The sequence below is a fragment of the Ursus maritimus genome, unplaced genomic scaffold (assembly GCF_017311325.1).
Source record: "Ursus maritimus isolate PB19 unplaced genomic scaffold, ASM1731132v1 scaffold_8, whole genome shotgun sequence".
Lineage (NCBI taxonomy): Eukaryota > Metazoa > Chordata > Mammalia > Carnivora > Ursidae > Ursus > Ursus maritimus.
The window spans coordinates 51894701-51919215 of NW_024426996.1; the positions used below are offsets into that span (position 1 = coordinate 51894701).

The 24515-nt window shown below is 47.6% G+C and overlaps 1 protein-coding gene across 11 annotated transcripts in view; it reads right to left on the bottom strand.

The window, feature by feature from the left end:
• TBC1D1 (TBC1 domain family member 1) overlaps window positions 1-24515 on the bottom strand; it is a 214196-nt gene that overhangs the window by 58221 nt on the left and 131460 nt on the right. For 8 of the 11 annotated variants that reach the window (XR_005833380.1, XM_040624867.1, XM_040624866.1 and 5 more), the window contains one exon: window positions 23688-23866. Coding sequence is in view for 10 of the 11 variants with exons in the window: in XM_040624867.1 (XP_040480801.1) it covers window positions 23688-23866 (179 nt within the window). In the remaining variant the exon portion in view is untranslated. Of the gene's footprint in view, window positions 1-9450; window positions 9620-23687; window positions 23867-24515 lie in introns of those variants that run through there. The other 3 variants (XM_008701384.2, XM_008701385.2, XM_040624872.1) reach the window with 2 other exon arrangements.

The following is a 24515-nucleotide window of genomic DNA, read 5'->3' on the forward strand; positions in this document are numbered from 1 at the left end:
TCCAGCTCAGAGCCACCCTTCCTTCCGAATCCACGGTACTCGCTATCGACGTCAATGTGGCAACTGACTTGTGCTGCCATGGGACACCTTACACATTTTATCTTGGGACATCTTTTACAAACCAGGTCCTGGGATAGGGCTTAGAAGTGGACTGTCATCTGGTCTACCTTTTATCCCACTTCCTCATCAGCCTGCTTCCTTGTCAGTGCAGGACAACCTGACTAACCCCCCACTGCAGGAAGTGGATTTCGAATGGTCCTTCCAACCCCGCCTGTTCCAGGGCACCACCCCGGCACTAAAACCAGGGCTCACACGATAAGCCCAACTTCCAGTGAAAACCACTCGAACGCCCGTAAGATGATGAAGAAAAAGAGAACAGGACAACTCTGTAACCTCAAGACATGAGACAAACAAAATCTGTCAATATAAAATCAGAGAAAATTCAGCTGACCCTTGAACAATGCAGGGGTTAGGGGCATGACCCCCAAGCAGCTGAAAATCCACATAGAACTGACTCCCTCAAAATTCAATGACCAACAGCCTACTGTTGACCAGAAGCCTTACCAATAACATCAACAGTCGATTTAACATGTTTTGTTATTATATACTGTATTCTTTCGACAAAGGTAGAGAAAACAAAGTGTTAAGAAAATCTTAAGGAAGAAAAAATACATTTATAGTGCTGTACTGTATTTGTTGAAAAAAAAAATCTGTGGATCTGTACAGTCCAAACCCATATTGGTTATCAAGGGTCAACAGTACATTCAAGGCGAAAAACCATTCAAGTTTTGTGAAAGAACCGAAAGTCAAGATACAGTTTCTGCCACACAGACATTTATAATACGAACAGGTAGAGGTAGTGTATTTAATAAATAATATTTATTCAGTTTGGTGTGGAAAAGGATCATATGATCCTGACAAAGTTGTAAACCCCAAATCATTAATGTCATTACTATGGGGCAATGACGATCCCCCCTTCCATCCCCCAGAGGGTAGCCTTCCAATTCAGAACCTTGAACTCCGTTCTAGCTGCACCCAGCCCTTCTCCTTGGAATTTTGTCTCCCCTACCACACCTGCACACTCCTTTACCAGCATAAAGCCACTTTCAACCCAATTCTTCCTACAGTACTTTGCATACAGCTGTGCGCTCAGAATATTTATATGTTAAAGAACACAGTAAGGCGTTCTCATTGTGTCAGGGGTAGGGACTGTATCTTGTACGCAGATTTCGGACTTCATTAAACACTGTATCGGTGGAACCTGGTGATGTGAGATAACGACTGAGTTATGCATAGAAAGAACCACGCGGAGAGGCAGAGGAAAAACTGCTGTAGCCACAGAGGGAGGAATGTCTGAAAGACGGGCCCGAGGGGCAGCCCAGGAGTAGGAAGGAGGGGGCGGAGGCAGTGCGTGTGGAAGGAGAGAGAGCTCCGAAGCCCAGGCCTCGGCCGTGGGGGCCAGTCTTCCACGACTGGTAAAATGGGAAACAGTGGCACAGATGGTGATTTTCAAGAAGAGGAGCCCCATTTTCTCTTCTGGCCCAGGCGAGGGGTCTTAGGTGCGCTGACTGGCCCCTCCCCCAAGAAAAAAGTGTTCACTCTGTGCAGGGCAACTGGAAACACTGAAAAATATATTTAAAAAAAAAAAGAAGAAGAAGAAGAGGAAGAAGAAGAAAGTTACTATAATCCCACCTTCCAAAGATAAGTTCTTTTAATAATTTCCACATATTTTCCTCTGGTGTTTTTTTAGATCTTCACTGCACATAGAACCATACCTTCCATCTGGAGGGGTCTGAACAGAGTCCTGGGTTTTCATCCGCACTGCACTGCCTCCCCAGGTCCGTGACCCCCTGGCCGAAAGCAGCACACTGGGACATGCATGTCAGAAGAACCTGAGGCAGGCCAAGCGGGAGCACGATGCAGTGGGATCAGGACCCCGGCCCTTTGGAAGGGGGCAGTGGCCTGGGCACACTTAGGACTCACCTCCACAGAGGAGTACTGGGAACTAGTCAACTAGAAATAATCTAAAATAGGGGGCTGTGAGGGGACCTTCTCAGGTCCCAGAGAAGAGCTGGGGAGGCCTTCGGCGGGAATTTGTGGGAACGGGGAGCCCCGTCATTATGTCAAATCTATGACCCTTTCCCCCTCCAAAAAAATCCAAGGCAGGAGGGAGGAAGGAAAGGTCTTAGTGGCACATGGGGGACCCACCCGGGCAGCTACGAAACCTCAATGGGGTTCTGCTGGCACGACAGTCCTGTGGTGAGGACTTGGGCTTGAGGGCTGACAAGGACAGATGCTGGAAGCCCCAGCTACAAACTCCACTGCCCTCCCCTTCCCCCCTCCTCTCACATCTGTGGCTAAAAACTCGAACCCCACCCATCCCATTACACAATGCTTATCTGGACATGATCTAAGGTCAGACTCCATGAGAGGAAGCCCATGACTTAAAAGTTAGGAAATACTTTTGGGCTTCACTGGGGAGAGGGGATGGGGAAGTCCACACTGTGAAACAAGAAGGTGACAACAGCGACCCCGGTTCTTCCCCCGATTCGACACAGCGCTCACTGGGCTATATCTGGAAATGTGACCTTTCCACCTGGAAAACCCCAGCCTCACTGCCTTCCTTATAAGGGCCCATATCCTGAAGGAAGCAAACCCGGACAGCAGCACTCTTTTTAGGTAACCACGCCCGCTGGGCAGCTGGGAAGCTTGGGTTTTAGCTGTGTGAAATTTCGGGCTTTGTCCTCAATGAGAAAATGGAAAACAACAGCGTGATCATCAAGGTGGCTTCCACCCCTTTAAAGTCAGCACCCTGATGTTCATTCAAAACCCCAACAGACCTCACACAATCGGGCTTACTAGAGAAAGTGGACAAGTCAAATTCAAATGTTCTTTGAAAACTCTGTTTGTAAGTAAGCAAATTCTTTAAACATTACCAGAGCTTACTTTGCCCAAAAAAATCTCGAGAAAGAAGTAACATTTCCTTTTGAAAGTCTCTACTGACCATAACGGAACATGGCGCCTCCAGGAACACCGGGCTTCCGTTTGCAGTTGCTCAGAAGGGAGAGATATTACATGAGCGCGAGTGACCAAACAAATTCAAGAAACTGGCTGCTCTGATGGAACCAAGTCGTCTGGTAAAGACTTAACACAGCTCCACGCCAAAGGACAGACACTTTTCTAAACATCCTGGCACAACACAGAAAACCACATACTGAGACACAGCCCTAAAGCAGCACCTTAAATTTCAAGGAAGGTCATCATGGCAGGGGTTGACCTGCCAGAGCCTGGGGACCATGTGCTTAGCCGGCCAAGCCTCAGCTTACTGCACTGGTCAACCTCTGGACATCTGGAAAGCTGCACGTCGTCTGACCTTCTGCTGGGATGATTTTAAGAGGCACAACATCTATGACATTTCTTTGCCATGATTCTGGTCTTTTGTCTCTCCCCATCGAGGGAGTTTGAAGAGTGACCAGTCCCGTGTGTCTGTCAGCACTCTTGACCCACGCGTGGCTTTTCCACCTCTGAATCCAGAGCACACAGCGGCTTGGCGAGGCAGGGCCGTCACCACAGGTGTGCACCCGGCATGGCACAGAAGCAGGACCCACGGCTCCTCTGGCTCTGACTTCGAGCCCTGACATGCCCTGTGCCAACAGGCTGAAGGCATGGTACGAACCACCTGCACACTGTCCGGGAGGCTCGGAGAGGTTCCTTCTGGCAATGTGAGAATCCTCCAAATGCCGCAGAGTCTCTTGTGCCCCAAGAACATCCCTTTGCTTGTCCTAAAAGTCCAGTGATGATAAAAGGGACAGTGGTGGGGGGTGGAATTAAGGGATGGCTGCTATTTGTGGTGGAGACTGAGAAGGGAGATGGCTTTGGTGCCCTCCAAACCCTACAAGGAACAGACTGTCCACACTCTCACGTAGCGCCCATCTCTCGGGTGTGTCCTCACTGGCAATCCTAACATCACTAACTCCACGAGGTGGGTGCTGTTATCACACCCATGCGACAGTGGAGGACTCTGTGCCAAATGTCCTTGGTCAACAGCTCATACATGGAGGAGTCAGGACTTAAGCCCAGATCCAATCTGACTTAAAGATCCATAACTCCTTAACTCAACAATATCGAAAGAACAAAGAACTCAATTAAAGTACGCAAACAACTCGAAAAAAGACATTTCTCCAAAGATGATACACAAATGGCCAGCAAGAATATGAAAAGATGTTCAACACCAGTATTCATTAAAGGAATGCAAATCAAACAACAATGAGGTATCACCTTGTACCCATTAGGATGGCCATTTCAAAAGAACCCCAGGAGACAATTATCAGTGAGGATGTGGAGAAACCGGAACCTTTGTGCACTCTTGGTAGGAATGTAAAATGGTGCAGTTACTGTGGAAAACAGTATGGCGGCTCCCCTCCCCCCAGATTAAAAACAGAATCACCATGTGATCCAGCAATTCCACTTCTAGGTACATATGGAAAAGAACTGAAGGCAAGGTCGTGGGCCAAAATTTGCACACCCATGTTCACTGCATCATTATTCACAATAACCAAAAGGTAGAAACAACCTAAATATCCACTGACAGAGGAATAAACCAATGTACCACACACACACACACACACACACACACAGAATATTATTCAGCTTTATGCTAGATGAACCCTGAGGGTCCTATATTAAGTGAAATAAGCCCGTCACAAAAAGATAAATACTATACCGATTCTACTTACGGGAAGTAGCTGAGGTAGTTGAACTCACAGAAAACAGAAAGGAGAATGGCGGTTTGGCGGGGTTGAGGGAAGAGGGAACGAGGAGCTAGTGTTTAATGGGTATAGAATTCCAGTTCTGCAAGATTGAAAAGTTCTGTAGAACCACTGCACAAAAATGTGGACTGACGTAGCCCTACTGAACTATACACTTAAAATGGTGAAGATGGTACATTTTGTGTGTTTCTTACCACAACTAAAAATTTCCAAACAGTTTTTTTGTAATTCATACTCTTGAGCAGGATGCTGCACACGGATTCTCCAGTGGATCAGGGCTCTCTGAAACTATGCAGGACCCTTTCCTCTCCAGTAGCCAGAAGCCATTTGCAAAAATACTCATCACAATGGGAGGTATCAACCAGCACCAAGTTTCACTTGGTTTCTCCTCAGGACAAAGAAAACAGAGGACCACGGCCTGGAAGGAGGCAACGGAAAAAGCTCAAAGGGCCCATTTTTAAAACTCAGGCAACTCAGAAAAGGCGGGTGTGCGAGGAAGGAGTCCTGATGTAAATGAAAATCTGAGAGTCCAGGATATCCTCCCAAAGGTCACTCCAATTCAAAACACGCAGTCAGAACATTCCCAAGCCCTGTCTCTCTGCCACACAAACACGTGTCTCTCCCTGGTCTGAGGTTTTCCAAGGCCGTGCACTTTTGCCTCCTTCAGGCCCAAGCTCTCATTCGTTATGCGGTACTGCCTCTCATGGAGGGAGACAGTTACTGCCAGCCCCATGTTACAAAGGAAGGGACTGAGGTCGGCTAGCAGGCCCAGAGTCCTAGAGGTGGGAGGCAGTGGGGGCACCCAGACCCACCCACCTGCACAGCCCCTATTCAGGCTGCCCTGCAGTCAGCCAATGCTGGGGACGCTGAGCCTGAACACTATTCCTAAATACGATGCAGATGAAGACCCCTGTGGGTCCTGTGGTCTTTGAGCCTTGGTCTTCTCATCTGTAAAATGAGGCATTAGATTAAGAATCGCTTTTCTATCTAACATGAAAAGCTCCAAATCATCTAAGTTGTCAATAATATCAAAAAGACTTTATTGAGCTCCACAGACTCAGGGTATCATAACAGGAGTATGAAAGAGAAGTCCTGAACAAACAAAAGAGCCTCTTACCCAGCCATCCAAGAGTCCGCTGTCTTGGACAAGAACCAATACAGACACACCTGCCTATGGAGACAGAACTATACCATTCCGAAAAGAATGAAGGAGCAATAGGGTGATTATGAAACCGCTTCTGACCCACAACAGGCAAAACAGTTATCAATCACAACCAAAGGAGCTCTGTGACACCCTGAGGGCGGGATGGCCAGGGACTGTGGCAGTGAACTGGAGTTTACATTAACACAGCAACCAGAAAAGGCAAAAGGCCAAAGCCCTCCCCTAAGAAGCATCTAGAGGGCGATGATCTGGGTCATTATACCACTAAAAATCGACACCACGTGTTGGGAAAACTGGACAGCCACATGCATAAAGGATGAAACTAGACTGCTATCTTATATCATGCACAAAAATTAACTCGAATGGATTAAAGACTTGAATATAAGACCTGAAACTGTTAAGATTCCAAATGAAAACGTAGGCAATAAGCTCCTTGATATCGATCTTACTGTTTTGGTGGCTCTGACTCCAAAGGCAAGGCAAACAAAAGCAAAAACAAACAAATGGGATTGCATCAAACTAAAAAGCTTCTGCGCAAAAGGAAACCATTATCAAAACGAAAAGGCAACCTACTGAATGGAAGAAGATATTGCAAATCACATATCCAACAAGGGGTTAATTTTCCAAACATACAAAGAACTCATATAACTTAAAAACAACAAAAAACAAACCAATTTTTAAAATGGGCAGAGGATCTAAAGAGACGATTTTCCAAAGATGACATTATATGGCATCGGGATACAAAGATGGTAGACATCCCTAACCCCCAGGGAAATGCAAATCAAAGCCACAATGAGCTATCCCCTCACGGCAGGTAGAAGGGTTACCAAGAAGACAAGAAACAACAAGGATTGGCAAGGACATGGAGAAAAGGGACCTGTGCACTGTCGGTGGGAATGCACACTGGTGCAGCCCCTCTGGAAAACAGTATGGAGGTTCCTCAGAAAGTCAGGAAGAGAACTACCCTATGACCCAGCTGTTCCACTTCTGGGTACTCACGTGAAGAATACAAAAACAAGAATTTGAAAAGATATGTGCTCCTTCTGTTCACGTAGCAGTATCTACAAGAGCCAAGAAAAGGAAGCCACCTACGTGTCCACTGACAGATGAGTGGATAGAGAAGATGTGTATACGTACACGGCGGAATACCACCCACTCGGCCGTAAAAAAAAAAAAAAAAGAAAAGAAAGAAAGAAATCTTGCCATTTCTGACAACATGGATGAATCTTGAGGGTACTATGCTAAGTGAAATAAGTCAGAAGAAGAAAGACAAAAACAGTATGACTTTACTCTTGTGGGATCTAAAACAAAAAAACAACCAAAACCAAACTTACACATTCGTGGTGATCAGAAGGAAAGGAGGAGGGGATGGGCAAATGGGTAAAGGGGGTCAAATATATGGAAATGGACGATAACCTGACTTTTGGAAGTGATCACTTGGTAAAGAATACAGACGTCAAATTATAGTATCGCACAACTGAAACTTATATAATATTATAGACCCATTTCACCTCAATTTACAACATAATAAAATGAAATAAAAATAGACACCATGATATGTTTGCTTTTCTCATATCACTGATGTGACTTCTTCAGAAACAATAAAACAGTATATTATCAGGAACCTTAAAATGACTTCAACCACAGAGTTTAAACTTTAACAAGCTATGTTAATTTAGAAAGAGGACAGACATACTGATTCGGACTAGCCTAGCAATTACAATTCCCAAAAACAAAGTTTGTAGTTGTACCATCAGAGCAATCTGAGCAGAGGGAACGTGATATCTTTGGAGCTACCAGATACAGAGAAAAAGGTTCTATGGCTTTCCAGTTTCTTAATGTAACTTTAAAAAATAAATAAATAAATGTCCAAACTATGCTCTGAAACTACAAACATATCATACTGCAATTTTATTTCTACTGAAACCAGAGAAATTTGGAATGTCCATGATCATTAGGCAGCCAAGCATTCTGGGACACCTGCGGTCTTTCCTGGGACGGCGAGCAGGTAGGGAGTGGCCCTCGTGGGGCAAAGGCATCTCAGGCAGGAAAGAGGACAGTGGTCAGCAGGCAACCAGAAAAACCCTTCAAACGAAGGGTTGTATCTCTAACTTTTAGGCTAGATTTCTGCAAATTAAGGCTGGCACTTTCTTAGCTCAAATTACTGGTTATGCTAGCTTGAAGAATTCCAAACAGAAGGGGCGGGAGGAGATCGCCAAATGAGCATCGGTCATTCAAGTCCACAAGAGGGAGAACTTACTTTATGATCAGGTCCATTTCCAACAAATCTGAATGCTTGGCACTTATCGTGATTTGTGACAGGAATGTGCTTCCATTATAACTCTCTATGAGACTAAATATATTTTGAACATCTTTCTTAATTAAAAATTAATTTTTCCTACTCTCAAATGTCACTACATTATAAAATTGAAAAAGAAAAAAGGCGAAAACATCACCTATTATCACAACTTCCTAAACTTCTGTAGAATATCAGTATGTTTTCTTTGTATTTTTTCTTCATGTATAGGTCATTTGTTACACAGTATAATCTGCGTAGTTACAATAAAATACCCATATTTGGTTAATATTCCAAAACCATCTATCGTGTATCTAGCAGAAATGAAGCACCATCTATGATCCAAACCCCGTCCCAGGTCCAGAAGTGTAACAAGACCGTGTCTTTGTCCTCACGGAGCTTTAACTCGGTTTCAGAAATGCGTCCACAGTGCCTGGGTGGCACAGCCATTAAGTGTCTGCCTTCGGCTCAGGGCGTGATCCCGGCGTTCTGGGATCGAGCCCCACATCAGGCTCCGCCGCTGGGAGCCTGCTTCTTCCTCTCCCACTCCCCCTGCTTGTGTTCCCTCTCTCGCTGACTGTCTCTCTCTCTGTGTCAAATAAATAAATAAAATCTTAAAAAAAAAGAAAAAAAGAAACACACCCATAGCGCTCGCAGTGGCCTGTCGAGGAGGCGTAAGTGGAAGCAGGCCCCAGGCAGGCTCACCCACATCATGGGTCTAAGCCCCGTGATGGCCCGCCGGTCCTTCTTCCTCCAGGGACACCCTGACCACCTCTGGCTGCTCAGCCATATGACAACTACCTACCTTGCTCAAGAATCTCAAATTCTGGGGCGCCTGGGTGGCACAGCGGTTAAGCATCTGCCTTCGGCTCAGGGCGTGATCCCGGCGTTGTGGGATCGAGCCCCACATCAGGCTCCTCCGCTATGAGCCTGCTTCTTCCTCTCCCACTCCCCCTGCTTGTGTTCCCTCTCTCGCTGGCTGTCTCTATCTCTGTCGAATAAATAAATAAAATCTTTAAAAAAAAAAAAAAAGAATCTCAAATTCTTACTACTGGGTAAAGACATTAATCAAACTTCCTTCCCAGCAGCGGCATTTTTGATGGGAGGTCACCAGCTTCTTTCCAAGCACTTCTGATAATAAGAAATGTACATGCTTGCCACACACCATTTCACCTACTTCCAGATAACCCGTGACCGTGATAAAGCCAGTGAGCTCCAGTTACCGTTGCTATCATGGCTCTGCCTTGGTCGGTAAACACCATCATGAACAAGAACCCACCGATCTGCGGTAGCGGGAGGCTGTGCCTTCGCCTCCCAGTGCAGGCCCTGCCCTGCTCCTCCCCACCGTCCGGACAGTAACTGGAGGGCCCCCGCCATGCTGGCACCACGCTCCTCCTGTCCCTCCTTGGAGGAGCTGCCGAGCGCTGGGCCAATCAGCTCCCAAACGTCTGGAGGGAAACACAGACTGGCAGTTAGGTAATCGGATGCCTCTGGAGTTAAGAGGTCACGCAGACTTGGCGGCTGGTGTGACTTACAGAGTGACTTGTCAGCTGGGAAAGCTGGTGTGTAGAATAAAGAGGAAACCAGAAGAGAAATTACGTGGCCCCAAAGAGAGGGAGCCAGAGAGACTTCCGTGGTTCCAGACAACTTCTAGTTTCCAGCTCTTGCCCTTATCTTGATTTTTAGAAGCCTCCTTCTGATTAAGCTTGCTTGAGTCATTTTCTGTTTCTTGCAACAGAACAATCCCTGACTGACGAAGTCTCATCTGTTTCCTGAGCGTTCCCTGAGCACCGCCTATATGCAGTGGGCATCTGAGGACAGCGGAGAGCTGAAAACAACTTCCTCTCTCAAGAAGCCAGAAACTGGTGGATAGGCAAGAATAGAACATAATCAGGGAAAGCAGGTTGGTGATAATCAGGTCTGGTTTAATGGAAAGAGAAGTGAATGCAGCCACGACAACCAAGAGTCCAGTCCCTTCTACCACTGATGGCCCGTATGACCTCAAGTAGGTCCCTTTCCCTCTCAGAGCCTCAGTTTCTTAAACTGCACAATGAGAAATTTGAAATTTGCAAGTCCTCATGGACTTTTGAGTCCTTGAAAGCAGTGGACCCAATACCTTTTACATATCCAGTGACAATATTTTTAGAAGTCATGTTGGTGGTAGAGTATCTGGAACCTCTGCCCGAAGTTCACCACCTCCGTTAGGAGACGGCACAACACGAGCACACCCTGAAGGCTGCACTTACAGTTCTGAGTGACGGGGTCAGGGTAAGGTGAGACCTTAAAGAGCTCATCACTGAGAGCAGACTGTGCAAGAGAACTGGATGAGGGAAATGCCCTAGAGCTCGCCGTTGGGCACACAAGGTTTTGAGCACTTGACGTGGGGCTAGGGTGAGGAACTAAATTTTGTACTGCATTTAAGAGTCATTAGTTTACACTTAAGTTTAATTAGCCTTATGTGGCTAGTGGCAACTACGGGACAGCACAGACCTAGAGGTCGAGGTAGGTAACCCAAAGAGAAAGTACAGGGCTCTCCAGCAGGGACAAGCATCAGGGAAGGAGAGGCTGATTATGTCCTAGAGAAGAGAGGAAGAGACGGTGACACTGAGGGGTCTGGAAGGATCAGGAGAGTCTGTCAGGGCTGAAGTGTGGTGTGCTGGGTGCAGAGAGGACAAGAGAGCAAGAGGAGCTTTCTGGGCAAAGGAGACCATCCGTGCAAAAGCGTGGGTGAGCAGCAAAGCGCTGTGCGTGGACAGTGCTGCAGCTCCCTGCCCCCCCACCCCATTTCCATTCTCCCCTCCGTCCTTACAACCACGGATACTGAACAAGGTGGCAACAGGCTCAGCCAAAGATCACGGTCTCCCAGCCTCCTTTGTGGCTACAAGTGGCCCGTGAAACGGTTCCAGATAACGAGACCAAGTGGAGCTCTACTAGGGGTTTTGCAGCAGGATGGCTCTCTTGTTATAGAGGGGTCAGGGTCACCCTTTCCTCCTTATTGCTTCCCTCTTTGTCTTGAAAGTGCGAGGGAAGCAAAGGTGGGGCAGCCATCTCGTGACCAGGAGGCATTCAGGAGGGTGACACAGGAAAACAGAAAAGCCACCAGATCACCCATCACATCAATGGAGCCACTGAACCAGCCTTGCTTTCACATCCCGCAAACTGTTGTTTTGTGAGAAAAATCAGTCCCTCCTCGGTTCTGCCAGAGCAGCAAGATTTCTAGTACGTTCCGTCAATCTCTAGAGGACATTACATCTGGCACCTAGAGGTGAGGGGCTAAAAAACGCGGAACGGGCAAGGCAGAGAAAATCGAAGAGTAGGAAGTGAGGAGGAATGGCAATCCAGTGACTGCTGTGTGCCAGTAAAACACCTGGTCTTACTGTCTGCAGCCTGCTCTGTTCGGGGGCTTACACCAGGTGTGACACACTGCAGCGTCAGGAGCCGTGAGAGAAACTTCCAGAATGTGGGTGCACAGACTTCTCTGGAGGGGGGAATGACGAACACGTTCTGCAAAGAGCAATAGGAAGAAAGAGCGCTTTATAAGGCAGCTCTTCCGGCCTCTGACCTGTAAGTTCCACCATTTGAAGCCCCGCTGGGCTAAAAAAGCCACCGGCTTCTACAACGCACCCAGCCCAAGGCCAGTGCCAGGAAGAAAAATCTCCCCTTCGTAACTGTCAGGGGAAGGTGATGCTACCAAAAAACAATTCTCAAAACCAAACCCACTGAGGTAAGACTATAACCTCTCATCACCAGAACGGTCCTTAATCAAAAGTTCTCAAGCGAACACACCTGGACAGGAAGTGAACCACAATACCTCAGCTTTCTGTGAAAAACATATTATTTATTCTCTCAAGTGTAAAATGCATAGTTTGGTACCACAAATTATTTTCAGAATTATATAAGGCCATAGTTACAGCACTTCCTTATCAATAAATGACGTTTAAAATCTTGTTAGTGTCCGTTCTGTAAATATTTTCATTCAGATGAAAGTGATAAAACAAATTTACTTGAAAAAAATCCATTTAGAAAGTAGTTTAATGCATCCCTTGGCTTTAACTCAGTGTTTTACAAAGTCGAGAGTTCACCATGTGTGCCAACAGCTGTAAGTCTGGGGCCGCTAGCTCACGTCCATGGGAAGGTGTGGCTTCACTACCTCCCGGAGACACACGTTCCTTCGTTTAAATAAGTGATATTAATAGAAACCACTCAACTAGGAAAATTCTAACTCTTTTTTTAAAAATTAGGACATAATAATGCTAAACTGGGTGCTATATTAGCAAAGGTTAGCACTGAATTCTGGAATCCTTCCAACACAAGAATTGTTCTTTCACCTATCGCAAACACAAATTTAAGCAAATATTCCTAAAACTGAAGAGTTTATCACTGGGTTTAAGAGACCGGATTTAGTCGCACCTGGCTGGCTCGGTCTGTGGAACATGTGACTCTTAATCTTGGGGTCATGAGTTCAAGACCCACACTGGGCCTAGAGCTTACTTACAAAAATAAAGTAAAATATAAAAAAGAGGGGCGCCTGGGTGGCACAGCAGTTAAGTGCCTGCCTTCGGCTCAGGGTGTGATCCCGGCGTTATGGGATCGAGCCCCACATCAGGCTCCTCCGCTATGAGCCTGCTTCTTCCTCTCCCACTCCCCCTGCTTGTGTTCCCTCTCTCGCTGGCTGTCTCTATCTCTGTCAAATAAATAAATAAAATCTTAAAATATATATATATATATAAAAAAGAAAAAGACTGGCTTTAGAACAAACGTGGTTTGAATTGTGGCTGTGCAATCTAAGTGCTGTGGGAGCTGTGGCCACATTATCCAGCATTTCCAGCCTCACCTCTCAGATCGGGCAGTCCCACCTACGGCAGGAAGTCACTGCAAGAATTGCCATCCAGCTGCGTAAGAGTGCAAACACCAAATGCTTACTACACGACAAGGCTAATTACAACGGCTAGCATTAATATTTGATTACTTCTATTGCAAAGAAAATAGGACCTGTTGGCGGCTTCCTAATCTGCCACAGAATGCATTTCTAATTTTCAGTTTGTTCATTTTACTAACGACCACTGAGGGTTTTTTTGGTTGGAGTTTAAGTTAGAATACGATGTGCCTTTGCCTATCGGCCCCTGCAGCGTGAGAAACCCAGAGGGCCTCAAAGCGCAGTCCCCAAACCTGCAGCATCAGCATCACCTGGGAAGCTGTAAGAAATGCAAGTTCTCAGGCTCCCCCAAAAATTCCATCTCCAGAACCAGAAACTGTAGAACTAAGGAACAGCAACATGTGTCTCCACGAATCCTCCAAGGGGTCTTAAGTATACCTGGTCGGACAACAGCTAAAGGAAATGCAATCTTGGGCCAATACCACTCACCGGTGGCCCTCTGATGGCTTCCCTGGGATTGGGAGAGCTATGCGGGCCCTGATAGGGGCTCCCCGCGCCCCTCGCCTTCCCAAGTGCTCCTGGGGGCAACACCAGAGTCCCCCCGCCTGAAGCAGAAGGCAGGCACACAAGGCCAGCCAGCAGGGAAGCCTGGTACTGGGGACCAAACCTCGCCCACCCCCACTGGCCCTACAATCCTAACAGTCAGAATGTCATCTGTGTTTCTGATCCCAGAGGAGAATGTGTTCACGCCAGCTCATCTATAAAACCCTTTCTTAGCATACGTCCACAAAAAAACACGTCCATGAATGTTCACAGCAGCACTCCTCCTAACAGCCAAAAGGTGGGGAGAACCCAAACGTCTGTCAACTGGCAGGCGGATAAATGAACGTGGCCTGTCCTTACGATGGCCTATGAATGGCCCACAAGAAGGAATGAAGCACTAACACACACAGCATGGTGAACCCTGATAATGTGCTCAGCGGAAAAGCCACAAAGGACCACAGAGTGTGTGATTCCATTTCCACGACAGAACAGAGTGTCCAGAGAGACACAAACAGATGAACGGCTGTCTCGGGTTTGAAGGAGGGGTGGGAGGCACGAGGTTTTTTTCGGCGGGGGGCGGGGGGGGGGGAGACAAAAATGTTTTAAAATTAGGTTGTGCTAATGATTACACAATTCTACGAATACAGGGATTAAAAACAGTGAACTGTCACCATTATTTTTTTTGAATTGTACACTTTAAATGTGTACACTGTATTAGTATATGAATTATATTTCAAAAAGGTCGTATTTTAAACAAAACAAACCCTTCCTGAGAGCTAACTGAACCTGCCTGGCAGTGCTGTCCGGGTCACATGAGCAGGCTGTAGGGTAGAAGGGCACGGCTTTGAGGAGGGCCAGGAGGACGATGAGGGAAGCAGGCACTGAAGGCCCGGTATATAAGAAGATCCTTGTTCTCAGGACCGTGTAAGCACAGGGTTGGACTTACAGGACCATGAAAGTGAGCGCCTCTTCAAATTTTCCATGCAGGATGCCTGCCTGCCTCACCCCAGTCCTGCCCGGATTTTGAGGCTGCTTCACATTCAAATATATCTACAGATTTTAACCCCCTAAAAAGTATTTTCAAACCACTTACCATCCCCCTCGCTTAATAAACTTCCATGGCTCCCTGGCACCTACAGATCAAGGTTCAAAGGAGCCAAATCAAGATCTCCTACTTGGGATTTTAAGCCTTCGGGCACACCTCCACAGGTTCCGGAGTTAGATTAGCCCTGAGGAACTCCCTGCCAACGTGAGTGCTGTAAGCAGGGATTCACACCCAGGCCTTCGGGTCCCAGGCCTCCAGTGCTCAAACCCTCGGCCCTCTGCCCCTGCAGCCTTCCTACCAAGCAGCAGAGGCTGAGATGGCTTCTTTGTATCATCAACAACCTTAGCCCCAGCCTTTGCACAAAGTGTTAAGGATGGAGTGTTTAAACGCAATGGTTACTTAGGAAAACCTCAATCAGTGTTAACAATTGTTATCATGCACAAAATTAGCAAACTAAGGTAAAATCTTGCCATTCACTATGGTCTCCCAATGTCTGTAATGATGGGCCAAGAAGCACAATAAAGGGGGAAAAAATCTAGTAGCTTCAAACTACAGAAATCTATGAAGAATCAGATTTCTGGCTTGTGATATTTAATCTTGAACCTGGTCTTTATTCACTACAAAAAAGCAAAGTTATATGGAGACTAAATTAAGAACAATTCTAAAAAACCATGTGACTGGCAGTCAGAGACCATTTTTTTTCTTTCTTATTTTACCCACGCCCTAGAACCCTGTAGAAAAAGAAAACATCTCAATTTCAGAAGGTAGCTCTCCATTCAAATAAGCTGGAAATGAGCAAGGAAGATACATATTGTAACAAAAACAAGACCAAAAACAAAATCACAGGGGAAAAAGGGATTTCTGAGATTGGAAAGAATGCAGGACCATCAAGACACAGGGAACAACACTGCCACCAAGTGGTGACTGTGCCTCAAGTCACCCTACGCCATCTAGACCAGCGCTCTCAAGCGGGATAGGAAACAGAATCCTCTGTGGGAAGGGGTGTGTGTGTGGGTGTGTGTGTGTTTTAAAGAATTCATGCCTAGGCCCCATCCCCACCCAACCGACTCGGGGAGGCAGAATGCAGAGGGGCAGGTGCAGCCTGTACTTAAAAATGCCCCAGGTGACTTTGGTGCACAGGGAAAGCTAAGAACCAGGGATCAAAGCAAAAGGTCATACAGATGTCACTGTGATGCTTATATTTTCAGGAAGTGTTACCTGTAGTCATTCTACTTATATGATCCATTAAAATTTCCTAATGGTATATAAATTCTTGAAACTTTGGCTATGTCCAACACAAATCACAGTTCTATCAGTTTTTACATTTTTCACAATATAATCATTATAAAGATTCAGATTATATTCCTTAGTCTTGCCATTAGTATTTATATCTAATTCAACAGACTTAAGATTATCATAAAATAGACACAGCTATACTCACAACACAAAACCCATTGAACATTAGTTTCACTGGACTATTTGCTTATACAATGGGTTTCAAATCAATAAATCGTATCTCTATTAGGTGGGTTTTCCTTTTTTCTCTTTTAAACAAGACATATAAAGTCTGAACGCTTCTATTGTTGGTGAAATCTGTAAATACACAATGTAATCTGAAACACTTCAATGAAAGCTATCAGACTGACACTAAAATTGTTCCTTGGCACACAGAGATAAATAAAAGGATTTTTCCCCTTTCCAGAGGCACCTAAAAAATTATTTCTTTAACAACAAAGAATGATCTTTTGTATAATACACCACGAGGCAAAACTGTGGAGTGTTTCTACTACTTTCTGCATTCTGCAGGCCTGACAGTGAGATCAGAGCCCACTAAGAAAACAAACACTAGAACAGTCTCTGTGCCCTGGGGGCCACCCAAGAGACAAAGCTTCCCTGGAAAATAAGGGGGCAGGAAAGAGGCAGAGCACCACATGCTTGGTCTCATTTGGCACCTTATCAACTTTGTCTTATCGCTATCAGCACGTGTTTATCACTGCATTTTCTCCACCAAACTCTTTCCTTCTCTAGGAAGCACCAACCTTCTCAAAAAAGGTCACTGGCGACCTAGACTTACTGGCGGTCAGACACGTGGGTGACTCCTTGGGTTATCTGCAGGGGTGCGTAGCAGCAGAAAGAGGCACAGGAGCCCCATTCTTGGTCTAGAAGGTCTGGGCAGGATTTATCGTGGTCGTTTGTTTTAAGCCCTTGCTACTCATATTGAACCAGCAACATCGGCATCACTGAGGAGTCTGTTAGAAAGGGAGACCCTCTGGACCCACCGCACCAGAACCTGCCTCTGTACAGGCTCCCCAGGGGACGCTAAGCACATGAACATTCGAGACCATGGCCACTCAGTGTGCAGATGCATTCCTGTGCTCATCTGCGGGAGGAGAGCACCTCCCCGGCTCTACCTTCAGTACAGGCCTGTGGTGGGATCAACAACGGGAAGGCTCTACAAATGAGAAGGCTGCTATCCAGACGTCAGCACGGGCACCCTCTCAGAACAGTGACGTCTGCGCCAGCCATGCCCGACCCACGCAGCCCTGAGCACTCCCGATCCTTGGCAGACTGAATGGACCCCCAAGATATGACCTCAGTGGAGTTTATGGTTTACTCCATAGACCTTTCACATACTCAGCATCTCAAAAACTCCTCACCCCAAGAGCCCAGAACACAAAGCAGAGAGAATGCCTGTTCCTGGGGCTTCTGGGGCAGTAGCCATAAGTGGTCACCACAAACTTAAAGTGTCACTACAGACAGGTGCTTTAAATGTAAGCAACCAGGCAGCTTTCTGTATTCTATTTTGTGATCTACCTATGTTTGTTTTATTGCAAAGACATCTGCCTTGCCAAGTCTTCAAGTACCAACCGGTGATTCTCCTACGTACTCGTCTCCCGTCCATGCCCTGGCATACACCTGCCCTGCCCCTCTAAAGTTGGGAATGGGAACAATCCCTCCTAGGCTTTGCGAAAGTCAAGCAGGGATTCCTACAAGAAACCAACCGGTCTCTGTTGAATTAAAAAAATAAACAGTCTGGGATTTGGGAACATTTGTGCTGGTCCTACTAGACCTATGTGAGTAAATTTCTAAATAGAAATTAACTGCCTACCTCCTTCAGATGGGTCTCCAAAACATAAAATTCAGATTCCTGCAACTTAATTACTGCACAGAGATTTTGTATAAAGTCACACACCCCTGAGTAAACGACAAGGTGATTCTGCTGGAGACAACATCTGCCCAGTTCCATCTCACCTCTGTCCACACAGCCTTCACATTTTCCTCGTCTTGCACTATACTTAGAGTCACGCTCCTTACTCACTAACACCCTTCTCTCCAGGTCTGAGCCCAACTGTTAAAAAAAAATTAGGACACCAGAGCTACAGGAAATCCTAATTCTCTTTCACGTATATCCTTAACACTAATACAAACACCACGGTTTTTAAATTACTGTCAGTTTATTAGTACTTAACATAGTGGGATGGAATGGGTGGGACGGTACGAATATCTCTTTTCAGCTTGAAAAGAGGCCAAAAGGTTTCCTGTCTAACAAGTTTGCGCTGCCAGAAGAGAAATGCCAAACGGTGACACGTAGTCACTCCGAGCATCTGAAACACTTTAAAAGGCCCTATTCAGGGGGCACCTGGGTAGCGCAGTCGTTAGGCGTCTGCCTTCAGCTCAGGGCGTGATTCCGGCGTTCCGGGATCGAGTCACACATCGGGCTCCTCCACTGGGAGCCTGCTTCTTCCTCTCTCACTCCCCCTGCTTGTGTTCCCTCTCTCACTGGCTGTCTCTATCTCTGTCAAATAAATAAATAAATAATCTAAAAAAAAAAAAAAAAGGCCCTATTCAGGGTTCCCTGCAAGTACACTTTTCCGTCCCCCACGTCCAAGCCAGAGAGCGAGCTCCCTGAGGCCACCGGCCTCAGTCACCGGCTGCCCAAGGGTCCAGCCCCCAGAGCAAGGCAGGAACAGAGGCCAGGAGCCACCTCCAGAGGCACACACCCTGCCAGGGACAGTCTGGCCAAAACAGGGACCTTGGGGCTCTCGTGTGTCTGAGAATCTGGAGGTGTCCCAGCTGCGGGGGGACACACAGCTGCAGCGTGGGGCCAAGTGGTCCCAGAGCACAGCGGATGGCGGGGGCATCTCTGTGTCCTTGAGATGGGGAGCAGACAGTGGCAGAGGCTGGAGATACCCGATTTGGGAGAAGAAAATTCACAGACCGATACTGAGAAATCTCTCTCCCTCCCCCGCACACTCCAGTCCCGATGTGGACACAGAGGGGGAGACGGCTGACCAAGGGCGAGTCCATACATTAAAATACTCGGAAACGGGGTGGGGGGGGGTGTCTGGCTGACAGGGAGACCCGTGGACAGATAGTAAGCGCCCAGGGAGGATACCGGCAGGGAACGTCCTGTGGGAAGGGGCTCCTGAAGAGGAAGCACCCCCAGGAGGTCAGGCTGCGATCTCTGGCAGCAGCCGGGCTCCTGCACGGTTCACAGCACGAGCTTCGGGGCACAAGTCTGGGAGCTCCAGGCCTGCCTCTGTCGCCCACTGGCTCTGTGGTTTGGGGAAAGGGCTTTAAGCCATTCCAAGCTTCTGCTCCCTCATCTGTGAAATGGTGCCATAAAAATGCCAACCTTTCTAAGGCCAACTGGGAATTAAAGAATTCCTATAAAGCACCTGCCATAGATAGCGGCCTAAGTAATTATTATACCAGTACAGAGTCCCACATGCTTTTATTCTCTCTCTCTTATACAGAGTACCTACAATATAACCCAAAAACTCGTACAATATTTAATTCTAAATAAAGAGCATAAAGGACATGTTCCTGTAGAGGAGGAAGAGAAAAGGAGTTAAGAAATCACTAATGAGCATATACTAAGTGTGTATAAATCTGAGCAATTTACTTGCCTTCCTTTAGAAGTCATCAAGCCTGTAAGGACTAGAGAAACTGATGACAGAGATCACGAGTAAGTAAATGCTAACACACGTTACAAGGAGGTAAGTGCTGTGGGAAAAGTCAGGAGAAGGAGACGAGGAATGCCTGGTGGTAGGAGGGAGGGTGCAATCTGAAAGAGAGTGGCCAAGAGGGGCCTCCTTGGAAAACTGACTTCAAGAAATGATCTGAGGCAGATGAAGAGGTTAATCAGGAGGTTATGGGGAACAGCATTCCAGGCAGAGAGAACAGCCCATGCAAAGGCCTCGGGGCATGAGTGGCAGGACTGAGGGACCCAGCAGAAGCCTCCATCAGAGAAAACTGGTGGGCAATGCAGTGATGTCACCCGGCGCTGCATGGGGGTCCGTTAGGACACCTTCCTGCAGGAGACAGGGAGAACCCATAGTAGCTCAATGACTGGGGCCCGAAGAATCCATGAGGGTTGTGGACTGGGCAGGCAGGAATAGTGTCTGGGTGGAGCTCTGCTGTGTTCAGTACTTAAAGGCAGAGGCGTGGCCCGTCGACTTCATGCTGCTCTCTACAAGGTACCATCAGTATCAAAACCATCCCAAAAGGACTGGCCAAACCGATGCTCTAGCACTTCCCAGGTACAAGGTGCTTGGGGAAAGAGCTTTTTTTTAAAAAAAAAAGAAAACCTTTTCGAGGGCACCTAGAAATCAGTCTGATTTTTAAATAGCAGCTAATGCCCCAAAGGACAAGCTATAGTAATAGCCAGGCGTGTGAGTTAATTACTTAAAGCAGAAAGCGATTATGAAGGTGAGGCCACACGAAGAAAACAGTAAGCACCCACTGAGTGGGAGGGGGAGGTACACCAGAGGGCCAGGGACGGCAGGAGTGCCGTGTGGGTGCCGGGCCCCGCAGCAGGGGACAGTGTATGCTCAGTGGACTGGAGGGGACTGGGCAGTGACCTGCAGGAGGGCGAAGGAATGGGGGCAGTTCAGCTGGGGAGGAGCTCTAGAGGAAGCCATGGTTTCCATGACCTCCCACCATCTGCAGAACGGGAAACACAAGTGTATTCTGTGTGGCTTCAGAGTCAGACCAGAAAGGCACCAAGGGATGGAATGAAAGGGAACAGGATTTGGTTCAGTCTAAGAAATTCACTGGAAAATTCAGAACTGTTCTCAGACGGGACAGGCTGCTTCCCACAGTCACGCCCAGCCCGCGCACCGGGAGTTTTGAACCCATTATCATTGCACATGTAAATACATTACATATATCACCACGCCTCAGTGTCTACGCACCCGTGAGGTACGGGCACTGCAATACTGGGGCACTATTTTTAAACCCTGAAACCCCACTTCTGGTGTTCTGTCGTTTCAGCCACAAATCACAGCTCGGCTCCCGGTCCTGGGCCTCCCTCCAGTCCCCTCCCCTTCCCCGCCCGCCCCACCGGCTAACAGGGCACCACCAGGACCTGGGAGGAAGAGCCCTCTGCACTGCGCAGGGGAAGGGGAAGAGGGGGCACGGCCATCCGGCTCCCATCCCAAAGGCAGTGAGAGAAATCCAAGGCCCTGCCACTGAGCACCGCAGCTCCCGCTAGGGGCTCCAGGCAGCAGGAAGGCGCCCCCGTGTGGAGGGGCCGAGGCAGGAGCAGCAGAGGGACCTTCCTGCAACACGGGAGGTCACTTCACACTGGAAACCTCGGCCTCACGGATTTGTTTCTAATCTATGAATTCTGGAAGCTTTTACACAAAATGGCAGTAGAAATACCGTGCTTCCTTATCTCAATCAGTGTGGCACTAGCCGTAAGGATCCCCTCTATCGCAGGGGTGAAGTTTCGGCAGCTTGCTCTCGTGCACGGCTCCTAGGGGAAAGCTGGGATTTAAATGCAGCCGCTCTGGCTCCAGCCGTGGGAAGAGGTCCCTGAACGAGCTCTAAATTCCTTCTCTAAGTTCACCTTCATGGCCACCCCAGACCCTCCGACAGCGAGGAGGCCAGCTCTGTGCTTCCCATCAATATGTGGGCGAGGGGCCCCCGGGGGCCCCGCAGCTGGGCTGTCAGTACTCCTGAGTACCGTTTCCAGTGGGGGGATGAGAAATACCAAGCATTCTGTTCTTGGTCCCAAGAGACCGCGCAGCCCAGGCTTCGGGCTACGGGGGGGGTTGGGGGATCTGCTCCTGCTCTGGCCTCTGGAGGAAGGATCCATCATCCCGTCTCATCCACTGCGAACTGTCACCCCACAGTGGTGCCGAGCCCAGGATTCACCAAGGAACCCTGTCGACTGCAAACACCATAAACAAAACTGCAGCTTGGGGTTCAATATCCGCTTCTTACAGTACTTCCAGACTAAACCAACTAAAAACAGAAGCCTCCAAAAAGAGAGGGCGGACACACATCACTGCCCCGGTGCTTCTACCCGCTGGGCCATGTTCTCTTGTGCTGCCCACAGTACATTCTATTTGCCCATTTTATCTTGGGGTTCTCCAGAGAGCAAACATTTGCCAGCACAGACCAACCTTCTGACTCCAGTCCCTCAGACACCGACTGGGAGACACCAGTGTCCATCCAGGCACTCACCACACTTCCCCACTCAGGCAGAGAGCAGCCCTGGCATGGGCCCTGTGGAGCTCACTGCAGCTCCTCAGCCATCAGAGCTCCCACACGGGGTACGGCCTCCCAGCCTGTGCACTTTACAAGCCTGGTGTTTTCCCCGGCCACCAGCCCAGCAGACCCCTTTGGCTTAGCAATTTAGGAAGGAAGGAACTGGGTCACACAACCTGGCTGTTGGTCATTAACAGACAATCTACAAAATGAAAATGAAATCTTTAAACTTTCTAAATTGGCACACACTGAAATAACTCAATTTAATGACTTAAAAAAAAAAGATCTCACTGCATTTATAAACCCAGTCTTTGTAGTGTTCCTTTACTTGCTCCTTCCTGCTGGGAACAAGTCTAGGAAGCTTAACACCAGTGCTCCGACCTCAACGATGGTTAACAAAAATAACTGTATTGCTTTACATTTGATATGTCTCAGGTTTCCAAAGTACTTTCGCATTCATAATTTAATGTAATTTCATGAGATAAGAAGAGCCAACATTCACTATAACCATTTTACGACTCAAGGTAAGTGAAGTTATGTGATTTATATTGCAAACCAGGCTCTTGTTTAATTTGGCAGAGAAGGCATTTTTTAAAATTAAATATTAAGGAGCATTCTGGGGGAGGTAGGGGAAAGGAGAGGGAGAAAGAGAGAGAGGCAGGAAAGGGGGGCAGAGGGTGAGGAGCGCGAGGAGGGCGGCGTAGGGGGCCTCCCCCACCCAGGGCAGCTGCACCGACCCTGCAAACTCTCGGGGCAGCCTGCGCTGCTGCTTATTAACACACACGAAGTAGGACGGGGGACAAGAATGAATCCGCATGACATGCAACCTGAGGGACTCAAGGAAACGTTGAGAGGTCTGCTGGGTTGCTTTGGTTTTTCTTCAGAAAAAAAGTGTTTTCCGATTAAAGAGCATTAGGGAAAAGAAATAGCTGCTGCTGAAAATTTAGGCTATCAGTGGGCAGAGACAAATCTTAAGCTTAGGACTGCATTTAAACTCGTTTTTTACATTGTGACTCCACACAGGGAGGCCCGAAGACAGACCTGAGTGTACTCTGTATCTGGGAGACACAAGCAGGCTGCAAGGGCACAAGATAGTCTTCCTGCGACACCACACCAAGGGACAGCAACTGCCGAGGCAGGGGACGTGACGAGTGTAACCAGAGCACTGGGACCGGGGAGCACCCCCGCAAGCAGGCTGTGCTGAGGCAGCGTGCAAACCTACACTCAGGTCGCAGGGGAGGGAAGGAGCCCCCGCACGTTCCCACACGCACGCTGGGTGGGTGGTCGCAACCGCTCAGCAGAGGTGCTCTTTTCCACACGAGCTGCTACAAGCTGCTGAGTGCTCTTACACGTGTCCCTGGAGTTTGAGAATCTCTTTGGAAACAGCGATAGGCATGGTCATTTGAGCGTCTTCCCTAGGGAGCTTTAAAATCAGGGGATGAACTGACTTGAAATCTCATTTCATGTTCTCCTTCACCTCACGCACTGTTGTTACTCACACCAGAATCTCACGGGTTCACTTCCGGGGCGTACGGTACCTTCGTATCTGCTGGGGGCGTCGCACGCTTTCTGTGGGGTTGCCACTCGGAGGAATATCTGCTGCCTCCACGAGTGTCTCCGTGTCTTCACAGGGGTCCTGCTGGCATCGCCAAGGTGGTTAGCTTTGGAGTCGAAGTCCCTGAAAGCACAAAATGACTGACTGATGACTGGTGGGGAGATATAATCAGGCATTTTAGCTTGCCTGTTTGTTTTTAAACAAAACACGACGTTATAAGTTATCTTTGCATAAGAGAACATAATTAGATAATCATGAAAGGTGAATCAAGCCCGCACTGGGCCAACACTCCTAAGGGACTGTTTTCTTATAGGATGCTTTTCATGAAAAGCACAAGATTACATGCCCTTAATTTATTTCCACTGTAAAAGACATTAAGAAATACGCTCCACAGATCACTAGCTTCCAATTGGGCCTTCCTTGGCACCACTTCAGAAAAGAGAAACTGTCTAAAGGGGGCACTGGCACTGGGGCCACCAGCTCCCCTTGTCCATGTGTGGGCATAGTTTCTCAGCATAGGTCTGCATCTCCACAGATGGCCACAAAAACGAAAAAGTTAGATTACACAGAAGCATCAAGGCAATAATCACACAGCCACTTGCTGATGACAACTATTTTAACATCTGTATCTTTTTAACTACAAAACAAAGTATATTTATCAACATATATCATAAGTATCGCCTAATCGGTGATTTTTCTTCCTATTTGCAGGACAACACAGGGAAGCCCTTGTAATTTACACCCGCATACACACCTGGAACTAAGGAATCAC